Source organism: Acanthochromis polyacanthus, chromosome 5, assembly GCF_021347895.1.
Source record: "Acanthochromis polyacanthus isolate Apoly-LR-REF ecotype Palm Island chromosome 5, KAUST_Apoly_ChrSc, whole genome shotgun sequence".
Lineage (NCBI taxonomy): Eukaryota > Metazoa > Chordata > Actinopteri > Pomacentridae > Acanthochromis > Acanthochromis polyacanthus.
This window is the reverse complement of record NC_067117.1, coordinates 35,613,130-35,639,213: the sequence shown is the minus strand read 5'-3', so window position 1 is coordinate 35,639,213 and position 26,084 is coordinate 35,613,130. Positions and strand designations below refer to the sequence as shown.

The following is a 26,084-nucleotide window of genomic DNA, read 5'->3' as shown; positions in this document are numbered from 1 at the left end:
TTGAAAACAACTGATTTTCTTTCAAAAATATCTACATTTATAAGTGACTCCAAACTTTTGAACGGTAGTCTATGTTCTGCCATTGTCGTGGTCTTCTTTGCTCATGTTGTGTCTCATAACACAAAATCCAATTTCACACTGACCCATGTTGAATGACAATTAGATAAGAGGAGAAGTGGCTTTTTTCTCATTCAGTGCGCTTTCTTTGACCTTCAGTGAACCTGGAAGTCTTTTGAACAGTGTCGTCCTCCTGGCTGTTGACCTGCACTGCCCCTAAGTGTTCAAAAATCGCCCTGCGTACAAACCATAAGCACATTTACACACAATCATGTAGTATCCACACAAATTAATACACATAAAGTGAGCACATCTGTTCCCTCAGTTTCATTATATTTATCCTACAGTAGTTTATATTAGTACACCACAGCAGATAGACCTATCAGTCATATTCATAGAAATTTATAGAAAATAGTGGCCAATTGTACCAAATCTGTTACATAATTTGAAATTTTTCTGAATTTTTGACAGTGTATGGAATATATCTGGCACATGTTAATAAATATGTTGCAGTGATTTCCACCAAAGGTCTTATAGTCTAAAATAAAACATACAGTATACTGTTTATAGTAGGTAAAGCATAAATGAATATATCTAATAAACTTAATTTGAATTTGATTGGAGTATAGATTCACCTTTATTTGCAGTATATTATTGCCTTGGAATATTGGTCAGTGTGTTAGGTTTCCACATAATATCAAAGTGACAGTATCTCCTCATTTCTCTCTGTAGCGGGTCATCCGCAGCAGAAGCCAGTCTATGGACGCCATGGGCCTCAGTAACAAGAAGTCACACACAGTATCCACTAGTCACAGTGGCAGCTTTACCCACAATCCCGCAGAGAGTCCCAAAACCCCAGGGATTGTAAGTAGCTCATTTTGGATCACACGTTGCCCACCTAACACTTACATTGAGGATATAGCATATTCACTGCACAGTTTATAAACGCAACAAACTCCTTTAACTGCTATTCTTTCTTGTAAACAGCACTTTAGCAAATGAGTCCTGCTGGCACCTTGTAGCCCTTTACTTTCATCAGTATGTTAGCACCAGAACACTCCCTTTCATTCCTGACATTTTAAATTCACTCCTACTTTGAACTAAAGCAGCTTTCACTGATTGCCTTTTTCCATTTACGACTCATAGTGTTCCTGCTAATGACTTTTTTTTGTTATTTTGGTTTGGAAAATTAACAGCATAATGTATTCTCAGCATGTCATTATTTCTCATCTCTTAAAAGATTGGCAGACTTCTAGGATGATGATGAAAAAGAATGTCCATTGTGGAATGAATCCAGTGATTTCCTTATCAGTACAGGATGAATGATCGTCTGTGAGCCCCAGTCTAGTCTCTAACCCGAGTCTTGAAGTGAGCTCAGACTAGCAGCTGTATGACTACCCAGACTCCCTCCCTCCTTGCTGTGCTTTGTCATGTTTCCTCCTGTAAGTGTTCAGCCTTGTGCATGTGTGGCTGAAGAATTTGCATGGCAAAAGCCATAACTTCAAGGAGCTCTCTGTCCTGTTTGTGTGCCTTTCAAAGATAGGGTTAATAATCTTTCAACCTTTTTGGAATTTATTATTACTGTTTCTGGGGTTTTGTTTCTAGCACTTTTTTAAATTGAAGCTAAATTCAACCCATTTCTGAAAACACCAAGTTCTCTAAAAGCTACTTCTGTGGATTGTGTCAGCTCTCCTTGCCCTTTTCCTCCTTCTGAATGCATCACTAAACAGATGTGTATCCTTCAGGGCAGAATCTGCCGGCATGCCTGCTACCTTGGTGACTCTACTGCTGTGCTCTCCTATGTTGGACCCCAGCCTGCTTTTGCTCTATGAAACTTTTCACTGTATCCTCAGTATCATGTCTTCTCTGCTAAGTCCTGCTGTGAGCTCCTTTCTAAGCTGTTTTGCACCTTGCTGTTTAAATTCTTTGTGCCGTGCGCATGAGATCTTATGATATGTTCTTTTCTTTTCCTTCCCTTCTCGCTGTTTCAATCTATCATCTCCTCTCTCTCTCTGCTTCTCCTGCCCTGTCTTGTGTGGCTCAGTCATTGCTTGTCCCAGGGAAAAGTCCCAGTAAATATGGACGCCGAGGCAGTGCCATAGGGATAGGAACAATAGAAGAGGTTCATGTATATTCTCCCTTCTTGTTTACTATGTTTACTTTGCTTTGCTGTTGTCTTTACCTAATGTAAGTATGCAATTTCTAGTTGCTTTGTTTTAGTTTAGAATGTGTTTTAGTTCCTGTGGCTGTGAGAGGTTTTCAGATTTGTAGGTGTACCAACAACCTTTGTTTAGTTGTAGTTTTTCATTATACTTTCATTCATTTCATTCATTCATGCAGCCAAGTCCTCCTACATTTCTGTATTATGGCTGATAGGGAATTATCCATCATGGACTGAGGGATGTTACAGCTTTTTTTTACCTCAGCATAAATCTTTCCTGTAATGATCTAGAAGTAGTTGGTTTCATTCGAGATGAATCTTGTTTAGTTTTTTATTTTGTTATTTGTTATTTATTATTATATTTATTATTATTATATTTGTTATTTTTTTGTTTTGCATTCCACAACACCAAATCTCAGAATTTTTGCTTGAATTCATTCATATAGTTTTACTTTGTTTGTTCCTAAATACTGTAAGAAAAAAAAAAGAACATAATATATACAGTCACACCTTGATTGTTCGTACTACATCCTAAATGAGAAGTGTGTCTACCACATGTCTTGGAAAATACAGCATTGGCGCTCCCCAGGCTTAAGTCACTGCTAAAGAAAATAGAAATGCTGTTTTTGTACAGTAAATCAGAGATTTAAGAAAAGAGGCAAAATAAGATCATATAGGTTACATAGTGAACTCTTGCCTGAGGTCAAGTGTATCACAAATTGTCAAATGTGTCATTACATTGTTATTATCCAGCCATCAGTTCATAATTCCTTTCCAGTAAATTTCTACATGTAGACATCTTTCACCTCGGTTGCCACCTGGACCATTTCCTGTAAATAATGTTTGATGTGACTGTTGTACTTTTGCAAAGTGTGTTTCTTACTTTCCTCTCCCTACCCACTGTCAGTCATTAATTATTCCAGGGAAAAGCCCAACCAGGAAAAAGTCTGGGCCCTTCAGCTCCCGTCGCAGTAGTGCCATTGGCATTGAGAACATCCAGGAGGTCCAAGAGAGGAGGTGAGAGGACAGAGCAGAGCTGATCAGCACAGAGTGGGTAGTGAAGAGAAAATAGTGTTTCAACAGATGGAGGCAAGGACATAAGAAATGAGGAATTTAGCAATTAGAAGGTACATTATCCTTAGATTAAGAGTAGGGCTCATCAATGCTTCATTTTCTTTGTTGTGCTTTGGAAAATAAAGAGTTTACCTAGTTTCCACATTGTAGGAACTTTGAACAAGGCTGAGTAGTTTGTCATTTTGATGGTCATCAACTGTCAACAACTGAATGACTACCCTAAAAGCCAGATTTCGATGATGAGAATGCACTGAATTACATAGCGATTTCAACTCATACCAAATTAAATCAATTCACCTATTTTGAGACCTTCATCTCTATCATTGTCCTGAAGCCGGGAGGTGTCCCCCAGCACCCAGAAGACACCGGATCCCAACTACATGTCGCAGGAAAACAAATCAGACAACTCCTCCAATCACAGTTCTCCAGAGTTTCCTGCCACTAAGAACAGGTGATGCTGATTTCATTCATTATATGATCATTTAGTATATTTTATCCACCCACATTGACAGGGTATTTGTGATGATCGATCTCTTTGGTGGTTGAGGAGGATTTGTATTTGTACAAATTGGAACATTGGCTCTATTATACTGGATGTTTGCAGTCATAGTTCTGAGCCTCTCCACCCAATTTAATGCAACAGGCCACAAAATTAACAATATCGATTTTACACTTCAGTACAAATACACCACTGTCACTTTGCTCGGATGTGTTTTTTAGAGGCCAGGAGAAGGACTCTGAAAATGAAACAGACACATTACAATAACTCTTAAATGCAAAAGCCTTTGATTGCGGTGCCTAAGTAAAATCATTTCAAGGGAAAAACATGCAATTTTGTGGCTGGAATGACCCAGGTGTGTAGTCTGGTGATGTGTTGCAGGGCGCCGTCCATCCCTGAGGCTCAGGACCTTTCTCGTTCCTCATCCAATGCCAGCAGCTTTGCCAGCGTTGTGGAAGAACATGAAGCTGAGGAGGAGTATGACACTGGATTGGTGAGTGGAGGCAGGCAGAGCGATAACACGTTAGGAAAGCACATGCATGAATGTCACTTCCCTAAAACCCAGAACAAGAAAGCAGCTTTTCAATGCCCCTGATATATTTGTGGTTCCATAAGCATTTGTCTCAGTTGTACTGAGAGGAAAATGTAATCAGTTTGTTTTTTTTATCGTTGTTTGCTGTTACCGAAACACCTGAAACGAAGGACATGAGAAGGCTTGATGGATTTCCCCATATCCTAGTAATGGCAGGTCTCAAAATGAATTGCACAGTAATACATATTAATGTGCTGATCCATTTCTTTCACTTGCACCATTCATATCTAAAAAGAGACAAATGCAAATATATACACATTAAACAGAACTGTGGTTATGATTAAACAGTCTGTCTTATTATATGTTGGTTGCTAAAAGCAGAAATATCTCCTTTACTCTTCTTACAGGAAAGTGTGTCTTGTATAACGCCAGTCAAAAAAGACTCATTTGTGTATAGCTCTGGGGTGGAGGACAGTGCATGCGGTACCAGCCAAGGAAGTTTCCCAGGTAAGTTTAGAATAAGCGAGGCTCATATTACTGGGCCAGTGAAAGCCTGGAGGTGTGGGAAGCAGACAAGTTACCAAAAGGTCGACTGTTACAGATATCCACACTATCTGGGGAAAATCTAGATGGGACAGATGTAAGAATAACACCCTCTGCTTCCTGAGCAATTAATATCGGAGCACCCTTGAGTGATGAACTTCACCTCAGCTGCACCACTGGAGTTCACTGCCAACAACAGAAGGCACAGGCTGTGTAACTTAGCAAACTCTTCTTAAGTGAAAAAAAGTTTACTCCATCTAAAATATATAGCACTTCAGACTTATCTGTGACTCCGACATTTCTGTGCAGCAGCATGTTGTTCTGTTTCTTCTGTCACTAATGGTTTGCTGTGAAACATTAATCTTTCGCATGCTAGTGTTTTCCTTTTTCTGCTGGAACAGCTGGCAGCATTGTATGGTTGAGTTTATTAACCATGACAGCCACACATCTGTCCCCTTCCTCCCAGCAGCATCTCGTCTTCAACACCAACCAGACGGAGTGAAGACATCAGAGCCAAAAGGGACAGAGAGCCGGCCCAAGACAGAGAGTCCCCAGCAGGAGCACAAGTCCTCATCGGTGAGACAAACTGCTTGGCATCAGTCATTAAATGACACTGCAAATGGTTTACAACTGTCACTAAAATGAATGTTTCCTCTGATTAACTGTTTAGGGAGTTTACTGAGGAAAAATACCATTACATTCGCAACTTCGAACCTAAATATAAAAATGCTCCTAGATATTGTTATGGGCCATTTTTTATGATTTTCTGATATTATATATCATAAACAATGCATCAGTAAGAGAATGAGTGCAGTGGTGCTAATGGCAATTCATGCTAAATGCTAATGTCAGTTGACTTACTTGCTCATATTGGCAATGATAATCATTTTGTTATTAAGCATGTACAGTCTGTACTTTGTTCTCTGTCTCAGGTTAGCTTGTCATGCTAAACACAATACTAGGGCTGAACAATTTTGGGGAAAAAATCTAATTGCAATCATTCTGACAGATGTTGCAAGTATGATTTGATTGGTAATAACATTTTTAAAGTCAAACTTTAATTCACTATTTACTATGTAAATGATTTAACACATGATGAAGAATGACTACTTGAAATACCATCTAAAATGGGACTGTTGCCCAAGAAAGTTAGCCTGTATCTGGAAAACCACTGACTCAACAGTTTAAACCCTGGGTCAGATGTGCTGCATAATGCTTATCCTAAATTGCATTCTTTGCAATTTAGTAATCGCACTTTGTGATTTCAATTTGAATTTGATTATTTGTTCAGCCCCGATAAGTGCACAGGAAACAGCTAATGGAAATGCCATTAGTGATGCAAGCATTAAGACATAAGTCAAAGTCTTGGATGAATTATACATTTGATATGATGATGGTTATGGATGAATAGTTAAGGGATCACCAAAGCAGCCCCACGTCATACAGAAGGGTCAAGAATGCAAAATTTCATGGCAATCCGTCCGAAAGTGGTGCTCCAAACTGCAAATATAAACCTCCAATAGTTGCACTCCAGACCACAGTTGCTATTATGTTGCATAGAGGGACCATCAGAGCTCACTGAGGGTACATGTTCTGGGAAGGAGGAATGTCTGAGCAAAATGTTGTGCTTGTCCATTTGGTAGATGATGAGATATTTCAGATCAGAAGTGAAACTTTGGCCAAATTGAACAAATGGATAATAACTGTACTCTCATCTCTCCACATCTGTATGCAGAACTGTTAGCCACTCTCTGGTCACTACATCAATGGACATTTTCAGGTTAGACATACCATACTTACTGACTTATATCTTATATTTATCTTCTACATTCTTGTCACATTTGTTAGGCCACATTCATCTGTTTCTACGTAATGCCCATTTATATATCTCTCCCACGTCTACCGCCTTTCTCTCAGCATTCCCATATGAGGCATCTTTTGCCAAAAAAAACAAGCCAGGGGCATATGAACTCCACCACTGATGCAGAAAAGGAGCACCGTAGCCAGATCAAGAGACTGTCAGATCTTCCTTTGTATGTTTCGGCATCGATCTGCTACCTGTCATGACAGACGCCCGGCTCCGTGGACATGTACCAACCTACTGCCCTCATTCCATCTCTTTGAGGAAACCTCCTCGAGTCCTCAAGGCAGAGGAATAAAGAGGCTTCCACACCCATGCAGCATCTCTACTGACTGTCGTCTTTGGACAGTCCGCCCGCCTACTCATTTTTCAGGCCAGTAAGCTCTGAAACCCGACTCTTACTGTAAACACTCATGTGCTGTGTATCCTCTTTGAAAGATCAGGATTGGAATGGAGCTTTTAATCTTGTGACTGAAAGAGCAGTGAAAGAAACCGAGACAGATCAAACAACTGGTGTTTGCTTAGCTTGTGAAGAGTTGCACTATGGAGTAAAATGTTTTTGTTTTTTTTTAAATGTCATATTCACATCCCACTGTGATATCGAACATGGGTTTCACTTTGACGTACCAGGTGTGTGCATGTGTGTGTGTGTGTGTGTGTGTGTGTGTGTGTGTGTATGTGTGTGGCTGTCTGTCTTGGTCATGTTTTGTGTTTTATTGATGATCTGTTCTTTTCTCAGTATTCTGCAGTGAATATTTGTGTTTTACAACAACTTCTGCAAATTTGTCATGTTTTGATCGAGTGTACATGTATGATGCTGCGGTTGGTGGCTATAAAAATTTTACCCCACCAGAAATTTGTGCTACAGTAAAACTATGACCAATTTTAAGGGGAATGTAGGTGTCATTGATATGATTTTAGTAAGAAGCAGAGTTACTGTTGTGCCCCAACCAGCAACATGCATCCTCACATTTAAAGGTACTGCTGTTCAGACTTTTGTCTCCAAATGCTCTTTGTTACACCCCACTTGTTGATGTCTGTGTACGGGTGTATACTGTGCATGGTGTAAATCTGCTCGCCAAATTCCTCTCCTCTGTACACTGGTGCCATGCTTGACATAGAGGTGTTGTCCCTGTGATTTGTGTTTTTATGGAAAACCAGCCGACATCTCCAGATGCAGTGCACATTGCTGATAGAGAGCCAAATGTCACCTTTTTCCTACTTTATTTGTAAAGTGTAATACATGTGCGTGACCTAAGCACTACATTTTCAGAGTTATTGCGAAAATGCTGACCTTTTATTCTGAGAATTGGAATTGTTGCTGAAAATGAATTACACTGTGACTTGTCTTGAAGTTGCCTTTATGATTGTGTCACATGAGCTGCTTTGAAGGAGGGTCACATTTAAAGGCACCTTTACGAATGGCTTGAATGTAAAACTAGGCAGAAATGGATTCATTTGTGCATATCTGCTCTGGTAAATGGTGACACTGTGTTGATTCCTGATCACAGTAGACTTGAGTCAGAAAAAGCTCATGTTTACTGAACAGAGAAGCTTCTTCCTGTCTTCAGTTTGTAATGAAGGATGAACTGATACATGACTGAAGCGGACATTTATTGTCAGAAGTAAATTAATGACAGCATTTACAGTTTGTGAAAGTACAAAAGGTTTAAGACACTGGACCAAATGCAAAATGCCCTATATCCTAGCTAGAAATCCCTCTTCATATAAATTGCATAGAACAGCACAGAAAGAAGTTTCAACACATTTGTGTTTTGGCCTTTTAAATTGACTTTTTAAAAGGATAATTTGAAATCAATGTCCTCTGGACCTTGAAAATGCTTCAGTAGATGAAGTCTGCCCTCTTGTGGCTCTGTATTATTATCGCACATCATTCATCTATCTGTGCTTGCACTGTATGCCAGTGGCCAACAACCACGACGACATGGGGAACGAATCTTCTATGTGCTCGATTCAAATGATTGTATTTCTGTTCTTGTCAACAGTTTGCTTAAGCCCTTGTTCAAAAGACTTGTTTGTAAATATTGCTTTACTTTTTTTTGTAAATGAAGTCAACAAAAATGTTTAATAAAGAGGAAGATGCATAAAAGAGATTGAGCAGTGGGGTCATTTTTGCCAAACAATGAATGACTGTTACTTAAGTATTTCAGTGTGACACTGAGGCACAAAATATTGATATTGATACATGATATTGAAGGCAGAAATAATGTAAAGCTTTGACAAAGAATACTATCTTTTCTATTGCAACTGTTTTGTAAAATAACTGAGCAAATGAAAGCAACTTAGCTCTGCCTGCCTGTCAAGTTACAATTCTTAAAATCAGCAATAAATTTAATCTAATTTTGATACCATTTTGCCATTTTTAAGCAACAGCCATCTCATTTACTGCTCTGTGTCTTCGTTTTCAGTGTTAGTGAACATTATTCCTTCTCTGGAAGTAAATTTGCTGCACAGATAAAAGATTCACAGGAAATAAAACTCTTATTGATCATTAGGCACTGTGTTACACCAGGTCAGAGCTAAATTACGATACTGCTAAAACAAAGGAATCCCTTCCTACTGATGCTGCTTCACATAGAGGTTTTGTTCCAAATGGCATACTTTGTCCTCCTATTTTTACTATGCACTTCAGCTGCCCTTACGAAATGCATATTCTTGCAACTCAAACATACTACTTAATAATAACATCACACCGTAAGCTTTGAGCATCTTGATCACACAACAGTTCCAGTCTGTTGTGTGAAATGAGCTATCACCTGTTTGTGCACTCTTGGTGGCTCAAGTTTGTTAATGCTTTCCTGAGACACTAATGTATCTTCAGCTGCACAGAGGATTGTTGGTCAGCATGACAAGAAAAGCATGCTAGCTTGTATAGAGCAAAATGTGAAAAATGTAGCAGGACATCTAGGTATTCTAAGCATACTGCATTTGACATACATTGTTTTGGGCCACACTCAGCAGTATGGTAGCACAGGTATTGGAACACACCCACAATGTTCAGTTGGTGAACTAGGGGGTGACTTTTACTTTGAAGCAGTCACAAGAAAAGCAGAGTACTGGTCGCCTCCCTTTAGTTATGGAGAAATGCTGTAATGTTAAATCATATTTGCTATCACCATGGTAGCTAGGTATGTCACCCAGTTAACCAGGCCTGAAATCTTAAGGACTACAACTTTAATCTGTCTCCTGCTTAGTTTTTGCTCACATCTCCAAGTTCCACCACTTGAAGTCAAACGGTTGCCTCCGAACGTTGGAGCCACAGTGCACCTCTCCCAGTAATTTGTGGTAGGAAGCAAAGTCGTCAATGAAGGTGCACCGGAGGCCCAGACCCTCCATCAGAGAGCACATCTCAGCCTCAAGGGCGCAGCATCCATTCACCTTGGGGCCAAAGGGCTTTGGGATGCCGAGATTTTTCCCCAAGACAATCATGTTCACCTGAACACAGATGTGACACAAGGGAGTGCCATCAGTTCCTATATTCACTTAGATGTCACCTACATGTTTTTGGAAAATGATAAAAGCTTACATGGCACCTAAAATAAAAATAAACATTGAAATATTACAAAAAGGTAGGCAATGTTTCTTCCTGTTAAAAGGGAGTTTTTTATTGCCACTGTTGCCTTAGGGCTTGCTCTAGGGATTCAAGCCATTTAGGTTCTTCGTCATGAGACAATCTGAATTGTAATTGGTGCTATATAAATAAAAATTGAATTGAATTGAATAGAACTCACCATGTCCGGGTAGTAAGCCACTGCTCTGCTGTCGTAGTCCATTTCCTGAACCAACTTGAAGAGGATTGGCAGGTCAATGATGTCGTCATCGTCCAGGCCCAATTCTCTCTTCAGTAAGTCTCTGTTCCAGTCAATGCAGCTCTGGGAAACAGCAGACAGTCAAGAGCACTGCATGCACTCCACATACTGTAGAATATGCTATGTGAGTTACATACATTTTTCTCCATCTTTTCAAACTAATGTGCTGAAAACATGCAGAATTTACAACAATCTTTCTCGATTGGTAGTGAGAGAGAGGAAACTGGAAGGAAGCAGTCTCAAGAACTCTCTCAGGAAGCAGCACAAGAACTGCTAATCAGGACCTTGAAAATAAGGGGCCAACTGGGGGCACACAAGACTAAGATCAGCGACACCAAATGTCAGCTGGGGAGGCGTAAAACGCACTGCAAGGGAATTCTAGAGCAGTGGAAATACATCGTCTTAAGTGAATCACTCTTTACAAACTGCGTTCTGATAAATCAGTTTGACTAGATGTCAGAGGTACACTGCTGTCTTAAGGCATAGTGCCAACAGAGATATTTTGTGGCAATGGAATAATAGCATGTGGCTGGTAGTCATGATTTACTCCCTTAGTTCTGATGAAAAATCCTAATGCTGCAGCTTCCTGGCCTTACCTATAATTCAACACCTCACTAATTCTGTTGTGGGTGAACAGGAATAAATTTCTGGGACCAGATAGCTATTTCCCGTTGCAAGCTTTACCATTGCATGAAGGCTGTTGTAGAAGCACATTAGTGCCTTCAGTTGAAAAGTAGATATGAGTATAGTATCTGGCTCGCTTGAACTGCAATTTACTCTATGTTTGCATTTTCCCAGACTAAACTTTCATCTTCCTTTTCGGGACTGTAATGTAAAACTCACCTGTACATAGTTATTATGACTTTGGAGGACTTCATCATTAAGTATCTCATCCACTGTTATTTGTTCTTCATCTTTCAAACCTGGTTGGAGGCATTGTATAGAGTGAGCTAAGATTTTTTTTTACATTTCTTTTGCAGATTTTCCACAATTGCTAAAAAAACAGGCCTACCGTCAAACATTTTGGCCTGTCCGTGTCCGTCATTCTGTAAGCCTCTGAACAGTTTGTAGCCTGCATCGGGGCTTGCCAGCAGCAGTCGAAAGCCCTGAGACCAGGCACACAAGAGACAAAGATAACACTGGCGCCCACATATCCTGAGAGCTTATACAGTCCCACAATGCATATAACAGCATGTCAGTATCAACGAGTAATGGCTAAATACATTGTATTGCACCGCAGCAGTTTGAGATGTTACTCAGGGGACATTTACCTTTCTGTCAGGTGCAGGAACAAAAGTCATGAATTCATCAACGTGGCCAACAAGCAGCCAGTCAGAAAACAAGGCAACAGGCTCCTGAACTTCCTGAGCAAACAAGAAGTCTTGAACTACTTTTGTCATGTTTCGTCCTTTAGTTGCCCTGAAATAAAGAAAGAGATGTGAGTGTGCACAAATCCTCTGTGACAGGCACTTTTTACTTTGCTGCTTCGCCAACAAGGAGCTCAATGTATTAATCATATGAAAAGCTGCTCATACATGAATTTTTCATTGCCCTCACAAGTCAGAAACTCATCTGTGAATCTGTTACAAACTCACGTAGGGAAGGCCACTCCAATGATGATTCTGCCCAGGGGGTATTTTTTTCCATTCACGGTAACAGGAGGACTGACCTCCAGATTACCAAACGAGTCCAGACTGCTCACTTCTTCATTCTCAGCCGTCCTCGTCACATAGCCAAAGTTGGGGCCCTGAGGATATAAAGCTGGTTACAGACCTCCTTCAGACATGATGCAAGACATAAAATAAATACTTTTTTGTTAAACGATAATTTGTATTTGAGGTTCCATTTTTTTGCAAAAGATTTTAATTACTAAATGTACAAACACTACCATTCAAAAGTTTGGGGTCACTTAGAAATGTCCTTATTTTTGAAAGAAAAGCTTTTTTTCAATGAAGACATCATAAAATGAATCAGAAATACAGTCTCGACATTGCTAATGTGGTAAATGACTATTCTAGCAGGAAATGAATGATTTTTAATGGAATATCTATATAGGGGTACAGAGGAACATTTCCAGCAACCATCACTCCTGTGTTCTGATGCTACATTGTGTTAGCTAATGGTGTTGAAAGGCTCATTGATGATTAGAAAGCCCTTGTGCAGTTATGTTAACTTATGAATGAAAGTGTGAGTTTTCATGAAAAACATGGAATTGTCCGGGCGACCCCAAACCTTTGAACGGTAGTGTATATCTATTTACATCTACCACGTCTCCCTAAGTGAAAAACCTCTGCCCTGGTTAAATGATTCAAAAATCAAATGCAGCTACAAGTATTGACCCTGATGTCAAAAGAAGTCTGAGTCTGTGTCTTACCAGTAGCTTCTCATATGGAAAATCCTGGAGGTTTCCATCTCTTGGGGAATCCAGAACAACAGGAAACCGTTGATGAGGTGAATCAATGTAACCAAATTCCAGTTCATCCTGAAAATAGATGGGGCATTATATTTCTGCAGTGTTTAGTTTCAAAATCCTATATTTTAGCAAAGAAGCCCATTTTTTTCCCAGTAGTTGCTCTTGTCGCAACTTCTATCCATGTTAAGCTTTCTCACATCAACTTTTCCTGTTTAATTTCCCAATACAGGGATTACAAAATCTGTCACACTATTACTTATATTTGCAGTTTAAATAAATCTTCCATGACTTAGCTAGCTGGCACTGAATTTCCTAAACTCAACCTTCACACTCTCCAAAGTCTCTCAAATTTTACATTTTAAAAAATAAATTCTAAAATGAATTCAAACACAATTCAGTTGATGGACACAATTTCCACTTTCCACAATTAGTATAGATATGACCTGTTATCAGTTTCATGAATATTTCAGTTTGTAGAATAATGGATCTGAAATTGATGGGCAAGGTGAATGGGAAAGACAGACAAACTGTGCCTTTTGTACACTTTGTGATGTTTTTCGACTAACATTGGTGCTGAAATGTGAAGAAAAATACATCTTCCCTGAATCGCTTCACACAACTCTAAGTACCATTGCTTGTGTGTGCCCATTAATTCAGTGGCGGCACACAGTTTAGACTTGTGCCCTGTTAAAAATGATATGGAACTGTTACTACATCTGACCTAGTGAGATTACCATCATAGCTTTTACAGATAAGTTGATGTGTTTAGATACATCCATATGAAGAGTGCTTGTCTGAAAGGGGCTTCAGTTTTCAGTTCTCTTACCTGCATCCAGCGGTCTCCTCTGTTCATATACTCATGGCAAACGTTCAGCTTGTACCCACTTTTTGCAACAAGGTTCCTCATTCCACTCAGGAATGAGTAGTTATCAGACGTACTGAGAAAGCAACCACAGGCAGATAAGCAGCTTTATCAATCAAGTTTTATTATTTTTTAATTCTATGAGAACATTAACATTATCCTAATTCTGTAAGATAAAACTCAAATAATTAGGTACTTTTAAAACCATTTAAAAAGCAAGAAAAGCACTCAGAGAGCGCCGTACTCTGCCAAGGCTGCTCAGTCGTTGTGTCATTTACGACATTTGAAATCTTGAAAAAATTTGTGGCAGAAATCACGGCAACATAGAACGTGGCCATTTAATATAGATGTAACCACAAACAAAATGACCTTGCGCTGAGCACAGGCGCGTGTTACACGTGTACGTCGTGTATCAACACTGAATCGCGTCTCCTAAATATGAAGTGGACGTCAGGTAATAATGGGACTTGGAAACACCCCCACAATTTAATCAATTGTTCCTTGTATGATTTCCAACTGATAAGTCCTAATAAGTCCGCAGCGGTCAATTTTTAGTAGGATAGCAATCAGGTGATTGCCAGCAGGAAGCTGAAGTAGTGTTCACTTGTAGTCATAGTTACAGAAATCTTTAACAAATCCGTGGATCCAGACCATAAGCCACATCACTGCCAAAATCTAATCACTTGGTCCTTGTGTCATTTCTGACCTTCCCTGAAAACTTCATTCAAATCCGTTTGTACATTCTTGAGTAATGTTGCAAACAGACAAAAAAACAGACAGAGACTCCTTGGCGGAGTACTGCAGAGTGTCCATCAAGTCTCATTACAATTTTTAGAATTTATTACAAAGGCAGTTGATAAGATATCTTAACCAGATTTGTTTTATTGTAATCAGTGTTTACTAAAGTTTATAATCAAATTGAAATTGTGTGTTTCAAGTATCCTGTTGATGAAAGAGGTACTGTTAAAAGAAATCCTAAAAAATAGCTACTCCTCAGACCGGTGAATTGGAATGGATGGGCGAATTCCTTGACCACCATGTTCACCAGATACCACTCCCTTGGACTTCATTGTATGGGGTTATGCTAAAGATATTGTGTATCAAAGTAAGATGCGGGACATTACTGACCAGAAGCAAAAGATTTCTTTTTTTTTTTTTTTTCCCCCCTTGTCTGCATTATCTTTCTAGCTGGCCACTGTATCCGATGACAGCATCGAAAAGTTCTATGCATTTTTATCTTTGCAGTGAGAAATATTAAATGTGAATCACTGACCTTCACCGGCCCTCCCTTCAGGCTACTCCATCAAATCAAACTTTATTAAACCCCTGATGTGAGCTGCAGGGGAGGGCTGTGATACACCCAGGCCTGGGCCCCCACACCAAACCTGTTAATGGGCAGGTGGGCCCGTGGGCCGTGGCTTCAGGGCCCCCCACCCAGAGGCAAGCCAGGCCTCAGCAGTGGACCCCCAGGAGGCCAGAGGCCCCCAGCCCCCCGCAAGAGAAGGGGGGCAAGCGAGGCAAAGGGAGGAGGGAAGGGGCCCGGAGCGGACAGCAGGAAGGAAGAGGCACGGGCCCGCCGCGGAGGAGTCCCCCACCCCAAAGCACCGGGGCCGGCCAAGGCGCCACCGGGGAAGCAGCCAGCGCCATTCCCAGACCCCGCTGACCACACCCAGATCCAGCAGCTCCGGGGCGCAGGAGGTAAGCCATAGAACACCCCAGCATCCCATGAGGAGGCCACCAGGCCAGTGGGCCCCACAGGGCAGTGGGTCCAGTCTGGGTACCTAAATGGAAAGTTGCCCCCGACTACCATAACCAGAGTATACTTATCGTCTCGAGGTCCCAGGAAAGTGTACTATTTTAAAAGGAAGAGAAAAACAGCAGACAGAGCAAGGGGCAGCGCTATTTTGTGTATCGTGCGTGTGTGGGTGTGTGTGTAGGTGTGTGTGTGTGTGTGTGTGTGTGTGTGTGTGTGTGTGTGTGTGTGTGTGTGTATGTGTGTGTGGGGTATTAGCAAGCAGAAAAAGAAGAGGTAAATAAACAATTACAGTGAGGTGAGATTTACATTTTTGTGCTTTTAGGTGTGCAAAAAATTAAGAAAAGGTGACCAATGAGCTTGATTATCTGCAGTGCTGTTGAGAGAAGTTGGATTTTCCAGGGAGATGTAGTCAGAGAGGAGGTTTTTACCATTGGGCTAGATGTAGGGAGTTCCTTGATTTCCAGTTTAAGAGGATAGCTTTCTTGGAGATGGTTAGGGCCACAAGAAGAACTCTGTTTTTGCTTGTGTTAAAGTTAAGTGAAGATACAGCAAAAGCAAAAGATTTCTGATGCCATCGCCACCATTGGTGAGGCTATGCTACTGCGAACATGGCAAGAAATCGAGTACCGTCTTGATGTGCTTTGTGCAACTAATGGTGCCCATATAGAGGTGAATTAAATGAGGTGGAAAAATTTACAGTCTTTGATTACAATAAAAACAAATCTGGTTAAGATGCCTTATCAACTGCCTTTGTAGAAAATTCTTAAAATTGTAAAGAGACTTTATGGACACCCTGTAAAATCTGTAAGCATGTAAAGAGAAAACTTACAGCAGGCGAATGTACATTGTCTAGTCAGCAGTTGTGACACATAACTGGGAATTCATTTACATGAGCAGCTTCCTTGGTAGTATGAGATAAATTAAGGAAATGTGTGACATTTGCCACGGTTACATGAAGTTTTTCATTCGGAATCAACTCATTCGGAATCAACTCATTCAGAATTAAAGTTTTGTTCTTCAAGGATACATGGAAATATTAATTCCGAATTACGGTTTACATGGACCGCACGTTTTTTCCCCTTCCTTAATTCCGCTGTAATGCTTGGCCGTTGGAAAGGATTCTGATTGGACAGTGAGTATCCCTGTTTACCAAAAGAAAACAAACTCCATTTGCCGCAGCATTTCTTTTCCTCAACAACACGGAGAAACAACTAATAAGCATGCTTTTCTTTTTTGTTTAAAGTTATTTTTTTGGCTTTATTTGATAGGTGAATTGAGAGACTGACAGGAAATGGTGGAGAAGAGTAGGGGGAAGACATGCAGCAAAAGGTTGCAAGCGGGAGTCGAACCCCGGCCGTTGCATCAGGGACCAGTCCCTATACATGGTCCACCCGTTTAACCGATTGCGCTATACCGGAATAGACTGGAATTAACTAAAGTGGAATTAACTGTACACATGACTATAACGTACAAAGGAATTAGTATATTCGGAATTAACATCAGAATAAACCAGGCAGTTTATTTGGAATGAAGTTTATTCGGAATGAACTTTTAAATTCGGAATTAAGTATTTACACGGACATTTTAAAGCGGAATTAACTTTTATTCAGAATGAAAGAGGAATAACAGGGCCCATGTAAACCCACTGACTGTAATATCCAGTTAACACATCTATTGTAACTGTTCTCTCTATTATTCATTGGTCGGCCCTTACCTGCAGACAAACACCTCAAGCGGCTCCAGGGTGTTGGGTGTCATGATCCACGGTGCCACCCTGAGCATCACTTTGTCTGTGAAAATGGGCGTCTCAGGTAGAGCCTGTTGAAACATGAGAGAGGCTGCTGAGCGCTGCCAGCTGTACTCCTTTTCCAAGTCTGTTGGTGTGTTATCTAAAACTAAGCTAATATTTGATTTTAGGAAGGAATTCTGGACCTTGGAGGTTGTAGCTTGAGAAACTGAATCTCGAGGTCCACCTAACTAGCTCTGTTTGGAGCTTTTAACCTGATTTTTAAAGAAAGACTGAGACGTGGATGAAAGAACTAGAAAGAACCAAGAAAAGATTTTTGGTCAAACTATTTTTTTCTTAGTTTCATCATAATTAAACACAAAATGCAAACTAAAACGACAATTTAACAACAAAAAAGGAACGGATGGCAGGAGATGATACTAATACAGCTGCATAAACCTGTGGGTACCTTGTGGCAGATCTTACCTCACCGATGGGCTCTAAAAGACTGAGGTTGATGCTGATGAGCCCATTAAAATCTCTGTCAGGAAACCTGAGGCCCTCCACATAAAAGTTCATCTCTGCTTCACCTCCAAGGTAAGGCACTTCCTGAGAGAGGATCTCACTGCTCAGCACCAGAGGAAAGTCCCTCACAAAGACATTAAAGAGTGTATATGCTGAAGAACAACAAAAACAAAATACAAATAGTTAGATGCTTAATTTTTTTGGGAAAAAACATTAAAGATAACAAAATAAGAGAGTGTAAAGCCTTAACAAACAATTTGAATTACATGCAGATTACACCATCCATTCTTGGGATTTCTCAGCCTTTGTCTGTACTCACCTATGCTGTAATTCATCATTCCAGGTGATCTGGTTCTGAAGACTCGGACACTTTCTGCGTCTCCCTGAGAGATGTGCATGGTGAGTTTGTAGCCCTCTGGAAGCTTGGCTGGTCCTTTGGTCCGCAGCACCATGACTGACATGTCCTTCAGATCTGTACATTCACAAATCGGTTAATGTGGGTCACATACGCTGCCGTTCAAAAGTTTGGGGTCATGCATGTCACTCAGGCAATTTCATGTGTTCCATGTATGTATTCATGTTGTCCACCAGGCCTACCGTCGTCACGGCAACTAATGTGTGAGAAAAGGCCGTTGTTGGAGACGTTATGTTTTGGAGTGCCGTTTAGTATCAGCTGTTTGTAGAGAAGAAGTCGTCTGTTGAGAGCAGTTGGGGTCCACTACATCTGTCAGTTTCACTGGAAAACTTCATTGTTTATGCTCTGACTCGTAAATGTATTTTTATCTTTTATCTATTAAGCAGAAATGGCTCCAGTAATAACCGTTTTTTATATATAAATAACTTCAAAGGGCAGTTTGTGTTTCCACCGGAGCCTCTTTTTTTTTTTATTGCACTCTAACTACATTTATTTTACTACCAAGCTACTTTGGATTTTTTTTAATCTGTTTTTGACATCGGTTCCTCTGGTGACACACGTCAGTAAATCAGTCTGTTTCAACAAGAATCCTCTTCAGACAAAATTGTGCCATTTAGGGGATAAAATATACCTTTGGTGATTTTGATATGGAAGTTTAAAATCCATAAATTTGTCTTTAGTTCCTTCCTTATACTGGACAACTCGACATTGGAATTCCTGCTCTTTGAAAATGGTAGTTTGGTCCACTGAGGACCTTTTCCAGAGCTTCCAAACTTTTGAATGGTAATTTATGTAATTGGGTTTGAGACACTGCCGAGTTCAAATGCACATGTAACATATATGACATACATGTGCGTCTTCTTTTACAACTCAATCTAAAAATATTACTGACAGTATGTGCTGTTCTTGCCATCAAATGTCAGCCCAACTGGTTTGTCTGCAAAGTCACATGAGAAGCCTACTTTATCAAACTGCCCTCCGCACACACACAAAGGTCTCAATCTCTATCAGACTGAGTTACCATGCTGTCCATGCACTAGCAAATACTTTTGAGGGACTTTTATTTACATTAATAACTGTTCTGAAAAAGCTCATGCCACAGAAGTAAGAATGCTGGAGAAACAGAGGATTTTTTGGTAAACGAGACATTGCACTGATGCCGTTTTACCAGACACTCTGATGATGGATGTCCGCTCGTGGTCCGGTTTCTTCAAGTAGGTCCTCTCTGAGTCACAGTTGACCAAAAGGATGGCTCCATGCCCATCAGGACCCCATTTCCAGGATCCCTAACAGATTTTTCATCAAACATAGGGTGAATTAATCAGATTCACAGGTTGCTGGAAAATCTTACAGCAATGTGGCACTATTTCTGCATTTTTTCTTATTATTTGTTGAACATACATCAAGAGCGTTAAGAGTCAAAAATGTGTATTATAACAACACATTCATATCTTTCCTTTGATGGAGAAAAATGTGGAGGAAAAATAAATACAAGAAAGTTACAGAAAGCAAAAAAGTTCATGAACAAAATTAGGCTAAGTTTATCTCTGACTGCAGCCTGTTTAGGCTTTTGGAAATTATCTTATATACCCAATAAGAAGCATTAAATGATAAATATGCAGCACCAAGTTTGCTCTGTACATAGAACTGTATTCCAGTTGTTACACTTGGCATGTAATTGTTCATCAGAAAGTTTTTTTAAAAAAGAAAGAAAATCTGCACTTCATTAGGTGTCAGAATTTGCTCTGTCATTGCTCTGACATCACCTTATCAGGATTGTTGTGCTCCACAATGCCATCTCTGTCAGCATCCACATCCAAAGAGATCTCTGTGTGACAAAGAGACCTTGTCACAATCATCACAAAATGCTTTTGCATGCCCATATTGTTCCAGACAGGCTCAGATCACAATGCAGCTACTGTTTAATCATTTCTGCATCTCAATCATCATGAATCGGAATCGACTGTCTAACTTATAAACCGTTGTGGTTACAACACAGTATTTTCACACCATTATTGTTCTGATAAAAAACACCACTGTTCAAAAGTTTGGGGTCATCCAGACAATTTCATGTTTTCCATGAAAACTCACACTTTTATTTATGTGCTAACATAATTGCACAAGGGTTTTCTAATCATCATCAGCCTTTTAGCACCATTAGCTAACACAATGTAGCATTAGAACACAGGAGTGATGGTTGCTGGAAATGTTCCTCTGTACTCCTATTTAGATATTCTATTAAAAATCATTCGTTTTCAGCTAGAAATGTCATTTGTCACATTAACAAAGACTGTATTTCTGATTATTTTAATGTTGTCTTCATTGAAATAAAAGCTTTTCTTTCAAAAATACGGACAATTCTATGTGACTCCAAACTTTTGAACAGTTGTGTATATAGTGACAGAACAGCACACTGTTAGTAGTCATAAAATGCATGTTTTTTCCCTCCGTCTTTTTCAGACATTTTAACTTACCAACAGCTGTCAGGTGCAGAATTGCTCTTCCTAAGACATCTTTCTTCTCCCCATAGTACTGAACAGACAACTTGTAAAATAAAGGTACAAGTAAAGAAATGGTTGCATTTTATTTCCCTTTAAATTGACATTTTAAACAACCACAAATGAAAATGTAACAATTATTAGTTGGACATTGCAAACCTGAAAGAGTTCTTGATTTTCGTTTAACATGACATTGTTTTCTGCGGTTATCTAAACAGCTATAAATCAATTAAAATGAGCTAAACGCATAAATGCTGAAGGGGAAGTTGACTATACACTACAGTTCAAAATTTTGGGGTCACCCAGGCAATTTCATGTTTTCCATGAAAACTCACACTGTCATTCATGTGTTAACAGAATTGCACAACGGTTTTGTAATCATCAACTAGTCTTTCAACACCATTAGCTAACACAATGTAGCATTAGAACACAGGAGTGATGGTTGCTGGAAATGTTCCTCTGTGTCCTTATGTAGATATTCCATTAAAAATGAGTCATTTCCAGCTAGAATTGTCATTTCCCACATGAACAAAGTCTAGACTGTATTTCTGATTAATTTAATGTTATCTTCACTGAAAAAAAGCTTGTCTTTCAAATGGTAAATGGTCTGTATTTACATAGCACTTTACTATACCCAAAGTGCTTTACATTATACATCACGTTCACACACTGATGACAGAAGCTGCCATGCAAGTGGCTAACCATGACCCATCACAAGCAGTTAGGGGTTCGGTGTCTTGCTCAGAGACACCTCAACATGAGCTCTCCAGGCCAGGATCGAAATGGCAACCCTCCGGTTACAAGACAGCCACTCTACCCACTGAGCCATGCCACCCCAAAAAATAAGGACATTTCTATGTTACTCAAAATTTTTCGACGGTAGTCTATTTCTAGTATCAGTTTCTTGGGAACTGGTATGCAATCTCATTACTTATCTGAAAATGAGTGCATCCTGTTTTGAAATGAGTATTTCTTCACAGGAACCTGAATCATGGTCCTGAGTGTGCATTTTCCTTCAAATAATGGCTCACTTGGTGAAGCATTTTAATCACTCAGGAAACAGTGACATTTTGATATGTGTCAATACATACTTGTGTCCTACTTTACCTTGCTATCATTTTCATGTTGACTGGCATGTTTCATGCTGATGACCAGCACTGAGTTGTCAGAGAGAGGGATGGGGGAGAGGTGTGAGATCTCCTGAGGAGGGGGGTTGATCCTGTACTGAACACTGGATGTGCACTTCACAGAGAAGAACCTGGAGCTCGGGGGGGCGGTCCTGAAAAAAAGACAAACAGCACACTTACATGAATGTTAGGTGTATTTCACAGCACAAACACGCTGTAATAATACATATACACAGCTCTTTTCCAAGGGCTCATTGTACAAGAGAAAAAGGACACTGACGCATACAGTCAAGCCTCAAACTGATAATTTGCAGCAAGTGGCACACCAAAGTAGCAGCTATAGTCATGATGAAGTCTGTCTGTATTCCCTCTTCCTTAGAAAATAGTAAATAGAAAAATAATTGACACACACACTGATAAATAAAAGCCTCAAAGAAAAAAATGCTGTCCCTATTTATTCAGAAGTCTTTTGGAATATACTTGTATTTTTGCCTGAGGAGCAACATACCTGATAATCACATATCACCACGGGATCTCTGGGTTTCCAGATGTCAGCTATTTTGGGGTAATGTTAACTTTTTTCTTCAAGCCAACGCCCATCTCTTGTTGTGGAAACTATAATTACTCATGTAAGTAGATGCCTTTCCAAACAAACCCGATGGACGTGATGGGGTTTTCCAATGTTGTGGTGGCTAGAACAGGGGCATCAAACATATGGCCCGTGGGCCAAAACTGGCCTGCCAGAGGGTCTAATCTGAGCCTCGGGATGTCTTTGCAAAGCGTCAAAATTACAGGGACGACATTAACTGCAATTGTTCAATAAAGGTAGCTGCTATTTTAAGTTTGTCCACTCTACCGTCACAACTTTCATGCATTTTTTTATGTATATATTCAACACATTTACAAGCAGGGGAACAACTTAATCTTCTTTCTTTATTGTTCCCACTTTAGTTTGTGTGGTGTGGTGTTCATGATTACTACACAGATGTGTAAATGAATGTAAATTTAAAATAATTTCTAGATCTTGACAAGTTGTTTTGATCACAAAGTAAAACACTGGATCGTTCAGTTTCAGATCCCTGTGACTAAATGTTTTGTCTTTTGTAGATACGCTTTGATCTGAAAGTTGTAATGTGTAAATGACAAACTGAGGCATAATATTGTTGAAATTGCAGTTGTTTTTCTTGAAATTAAGGTTTTTCATAATGTTTTGCAAGAAGACAGTTAGACAGTCCAGTTCATTAACTGTGAACATTTTTAGAATGTACTCTATTTTCACTGAAACAAAAACAAATATTTGAAGTGGTGGTTATTTATAGGCTATTATGTTCTGATTTTACTTGTCTGGCCTGCTTGAGATCAAATTGGGCCATATGTGGCCCCTGAACTAAAATTACTTTGACACCCCTGGTCTAGAATATACCTATAGATTTGTCCAAATGCTTTGTATAGATTGCTGAAGACTCATATTTGCTTAAACTAAGTTTCAAATTGCATTTGTACACAAGCAAAGACTGGATTGTGTGCCCCATCACTTACATTAAAATTATCAAACAGGAGCCATCAATAACTATTTCCATATGCATAGTGAATACTGCCCTACAACAGATTGGAAAGAACCACATCTGTAGTGCACTTCTTTAACATTTCAAAACAGGCTCCCTCAATGTGACAAGTCCTTTCAAATATTATCAGACTTTATTTTTGGGTATTCTAAATACCCCTCAGATGCCCCTGAGGCTCATATCATGTGCCAGTTTCCCACTACATGCCGTTGCAGCCTCGCTCTGTTGTGTTGTGTAGGCTGGCACTTGGCATAGAGATTTTTTTGGGGCGAGAAACAAAACTCTCCTGTGGACAGCAACAAAGGACTGATTCTCTCTACTATGCAAAAAAAAAGATCGCGAGCTCTGCCACCACCAGGATCTGCACACAAATGACAACCTGTAGGTGTACAATGGAATTCTCACACTCCAGTTGTCAGTTTCTTTGGTACAATCACTACAATCCTAAAGGATACAACAATCTTTCAGGAAATTCTACTTTCAGGAAGGCTTTGATGTTCAGTTTTTGTAGAATTTCTTGGAGAGAGGTGTTGATTGGATGTGTGGACATGAGGAATCAGGGATTGGACTGTTCACCCTTCTCTGCCTCCTGAGGCGCAGCTCACGCTACTGAGTTCTGTTTCTAATATTTCTTCTAATTGATCCTCAGAGCTCAAGCAAAAAGCAACCTGACTTCATTTAAGGTTCTTGAAGATGTCTCAAATCTCATCCAAGAGTTTTTTTTTTTCAGTCATTCCTCTTCCTGATATAAATAAATATTAGAAGCCCCTCTTATTTTAACATACGATTCATGTAAAACTAAATACACACACAAAGAGTTTAGACTCTAACCATAACTGCTACATCCTCAAGCACAATAAGGAAACAGCTCTGTATGGTCTATTTGCACTGTTTGCCAACTGTATCACTTTGGCAATGCTCTGTTCTTTTCTTTTGTTATATGCCACCACTTGCACATTTTTTGTAATTTTTTTTCAGAAAGATTACTATTCACTTTTTTTACTCCACTATTTGGTTATTTTTTATTTTTATTTTCTGAACTTATTTGTCTTGCATGTTTAAAAGGGAGAAATCATCTGGAATTTCATTGTTCACTGTGTATAATGACATAATTTATCATATTTTATTTCATCGAAAACTATAAATGCGCTGCCAAACTGACTATAAAGTCAAATTTGTCTGAAACACTTTCAACATAAACTGGACATTATAAACTTCAGGAAAGGATTTTTTTCATAGATCTAAACGTTTAGCTTAGTGAGGACGACATATAAAAATACATAAAGGGAAATAAGACAAAGCATATACATACAGGCTTAAAATAGTAAAGTTGTGAAAATTCTCTATAAAACAAAATGCACGTCAAACAATACATATGCTATCTGTGGGTGGTTTGTAATTTTAGATGCCTAAACAAGACCCTACCTGTTGAGGTTCACATTTAGTTCAGATCCGACCACGCATAATACCCTAGTAGTTTTTTCATAATCTACTCGGAGAGTCCGGGAGTGAGACATGGCTGCAGTCCTCTGCACAGAAACAGACGCTCCGGACAGCAGCCTACCGACTGAAGAAAAAGCACTACGACCCGTCTGTCACCAGGCAGGAAGACGTGAACTACTCTTTCGCGATCAGTCACTTGTGGTGGCCTGAGGACGACAAACAGGTAACGGCTGAGGACCTAAGCTTCTGAGCGGTGATTGGTCGGCTGGCCTCCAGCCCTCCCCCTTACTCAGCCGGGTCCGTCTGTCCGTCTGGTCGCTCATCACATTCTTCCTCTTTATTCAGAGGCAAAGGTCACATTTAGAGCAGAGGTGAGAGTACGTGCACGTTTATCTATAAATTCAAATGTAGTCACTGTCACAACAGTATTTACAATTTGTTTTTTTGTCTTCCACTTTGATGTCTGGTAGACACAATTGAGTGATTCATAAATTTTGACAGTAAATATATATGCTTTTTCTCGCTTTTACTTACTATCCACATCATTTTTTTTTACAAACTTTATATGCAGGTTTGTATAAAAGGAATAAATTCTAAATTAATTTTTAGATTGGAGAGGAGTAAAAGGGAACTGGATGTTTTTTTTTTTTTTGCTCTACAGAAAACCATTCTGGTCTGACAGACAGACAGCTGAATCTGATGTCCTTCACCCTTTATTTTTATCACCAGTATTTTTTCCCAAAAAAATATGACATGCAGGTACTAAGCAGGATTTCCTGTTTATGTTTGCGTTCAATATGATGCCAACAACATACAGAATACATTGTGTTTCTTCTATGTCCAGACGACTCATCCGCTGGTACCTCGGCGACACTTGTGCTCAGATGTGAGGCAGGTATTTGGTTGCTCTTTGCTACAGATGAATGAAGGGTTGAGGAAACATAGTAGAGTTTGAGATGTGAAACAGGTTTGTAAATTGAATCACAATGGAAATAGTTGTTCTTTACTTTTGTTACTTGCCCATTTGAGATGCATAGCTGTTGCAATTAAGTTCAAGTTCGCTTTATTATCTCCCATGGGAGAAAATTAATTGTTAATATATAACAATATCAGTTATTTGCACAATATAATATAGTGATCACTTCATAGTACCTTATATACAATGACAGATCTTTCATTGTTTTTCTTGTATTTAAT

The 26,084-nt window shown here is 39.5% G+C and overlaps 2 protein-coding genes across 14 annotated transcripts in view; one reads left to right on the top strand and one right to left on the bottom strand.

Moving 5' to 3' along the window:
* The window catches only part of rap1gapb (RAP1 GTPase activating protein b), a 137,565-nt gene extending 128,724 nt beyond the window's left edge, over window positions 1–8,841 (top strand). For 4 of the 13 annotated variants that reach the window (XM_051948302.1, XM_051948301.1, XM_051948295.1 and 1 more), the window contains 8 exons: window positions 790–921; window positions 2,102–2,179; window positions 3,126–3,235; window positions 3,627–3,743; window positions 4,155–4,284; window positions 4,731–4,830; window positions 5,333–5,442; window positions 6,715–8,841. In XM_051948302.1, the coding sequence (XP_051804262.1) occupies window positions 790–921; window positions 2,102–2,179; window positions 3,126–3,235; window positions 3,627–3,743; window positions 4,155–4,284; window positions 4,731–4,830; window positions 5,333–5,442; window positions 6,715–6,933 (996 nt within the window). In that variant the 3' untranslated portion in view covers window positions 6,934–8,841. Of the gene's footprint in view, window positions 1–789; window positions 922–1,802; window positions 2,735–3,125; window positions 3,236–3,626; window positions 3,744–4,154; window positions 4,285–4,730; window positions 4,831–5,332; window positions 5,443–6,601; window positions 6,647–6,714 lie in introns of those variants that run through there. The other 9 variants (XM_051948299.1, XM_051948298.1, XM_051948294.1 and 6 more) reach the window with 9 other exon arrangements.
* On the bottom strand, window positions 8,323–25,184 carry padi2 (peptidyl arginine deiminase, type II). Its single transcript, XM_022191185.2, has 16 exons — window positions 24,870–25,184; window positions 21,860–22,031; window positions 20,729–20,798; window positions 20,021–20,082; window positions 19,423–19,540; window positions 18,159–18,311; window positions 17,801–17,991; window positions 17,303–17,406; window positions 13,797–13,908; window positions 12,932–13,039; window positions 12,153–12,304; window positions 11,829–11,976; window positions 11,570–11,663; window positions 11,401–11,480; window positions 10,480–10,620; window positions 8,323–10,183 (listed from the first exon to the last, which is right to left on the bottom strand). The coding sequence occupies exons 1-16, from the start codon at window positions 24,959–24,961 to the stop codon at window positions 9,950–9,952; spliced, it is 2,031 nt and encodes a 676-aa protein (XP_022046877.1). The 5' UTR covers window positions 24,962–25,184; the 3' UTR covers window positions 8,323–9,949.
* Between the last annotated feature and the right edge of the window lie 900 nt (window positions 25,185–26,084).

Coding starts and splice junctions, on each gene's coding strand:
- padi2 (XM_022191185.2), bottom strand. CDS start 24,961: ATGTCTCACTCCCGGACTCTCCGAGTAGATTATGAAAAAACTACTAGG. Junction 13,040..13,796: donor GAGGAGACCGCTGGATGCAG/GTAAGAGAACTG, acceptor ATCTATTTTCAG/GATGAACTGGAATTTGGTTA. Junction 11,977..12,152: donor ATTGGAGTGGCCTTCCCTAC/GTGAGTTTGTAA, acceptor TCTTTATTTCAG/GGCAACTAAAGGACGAAACA.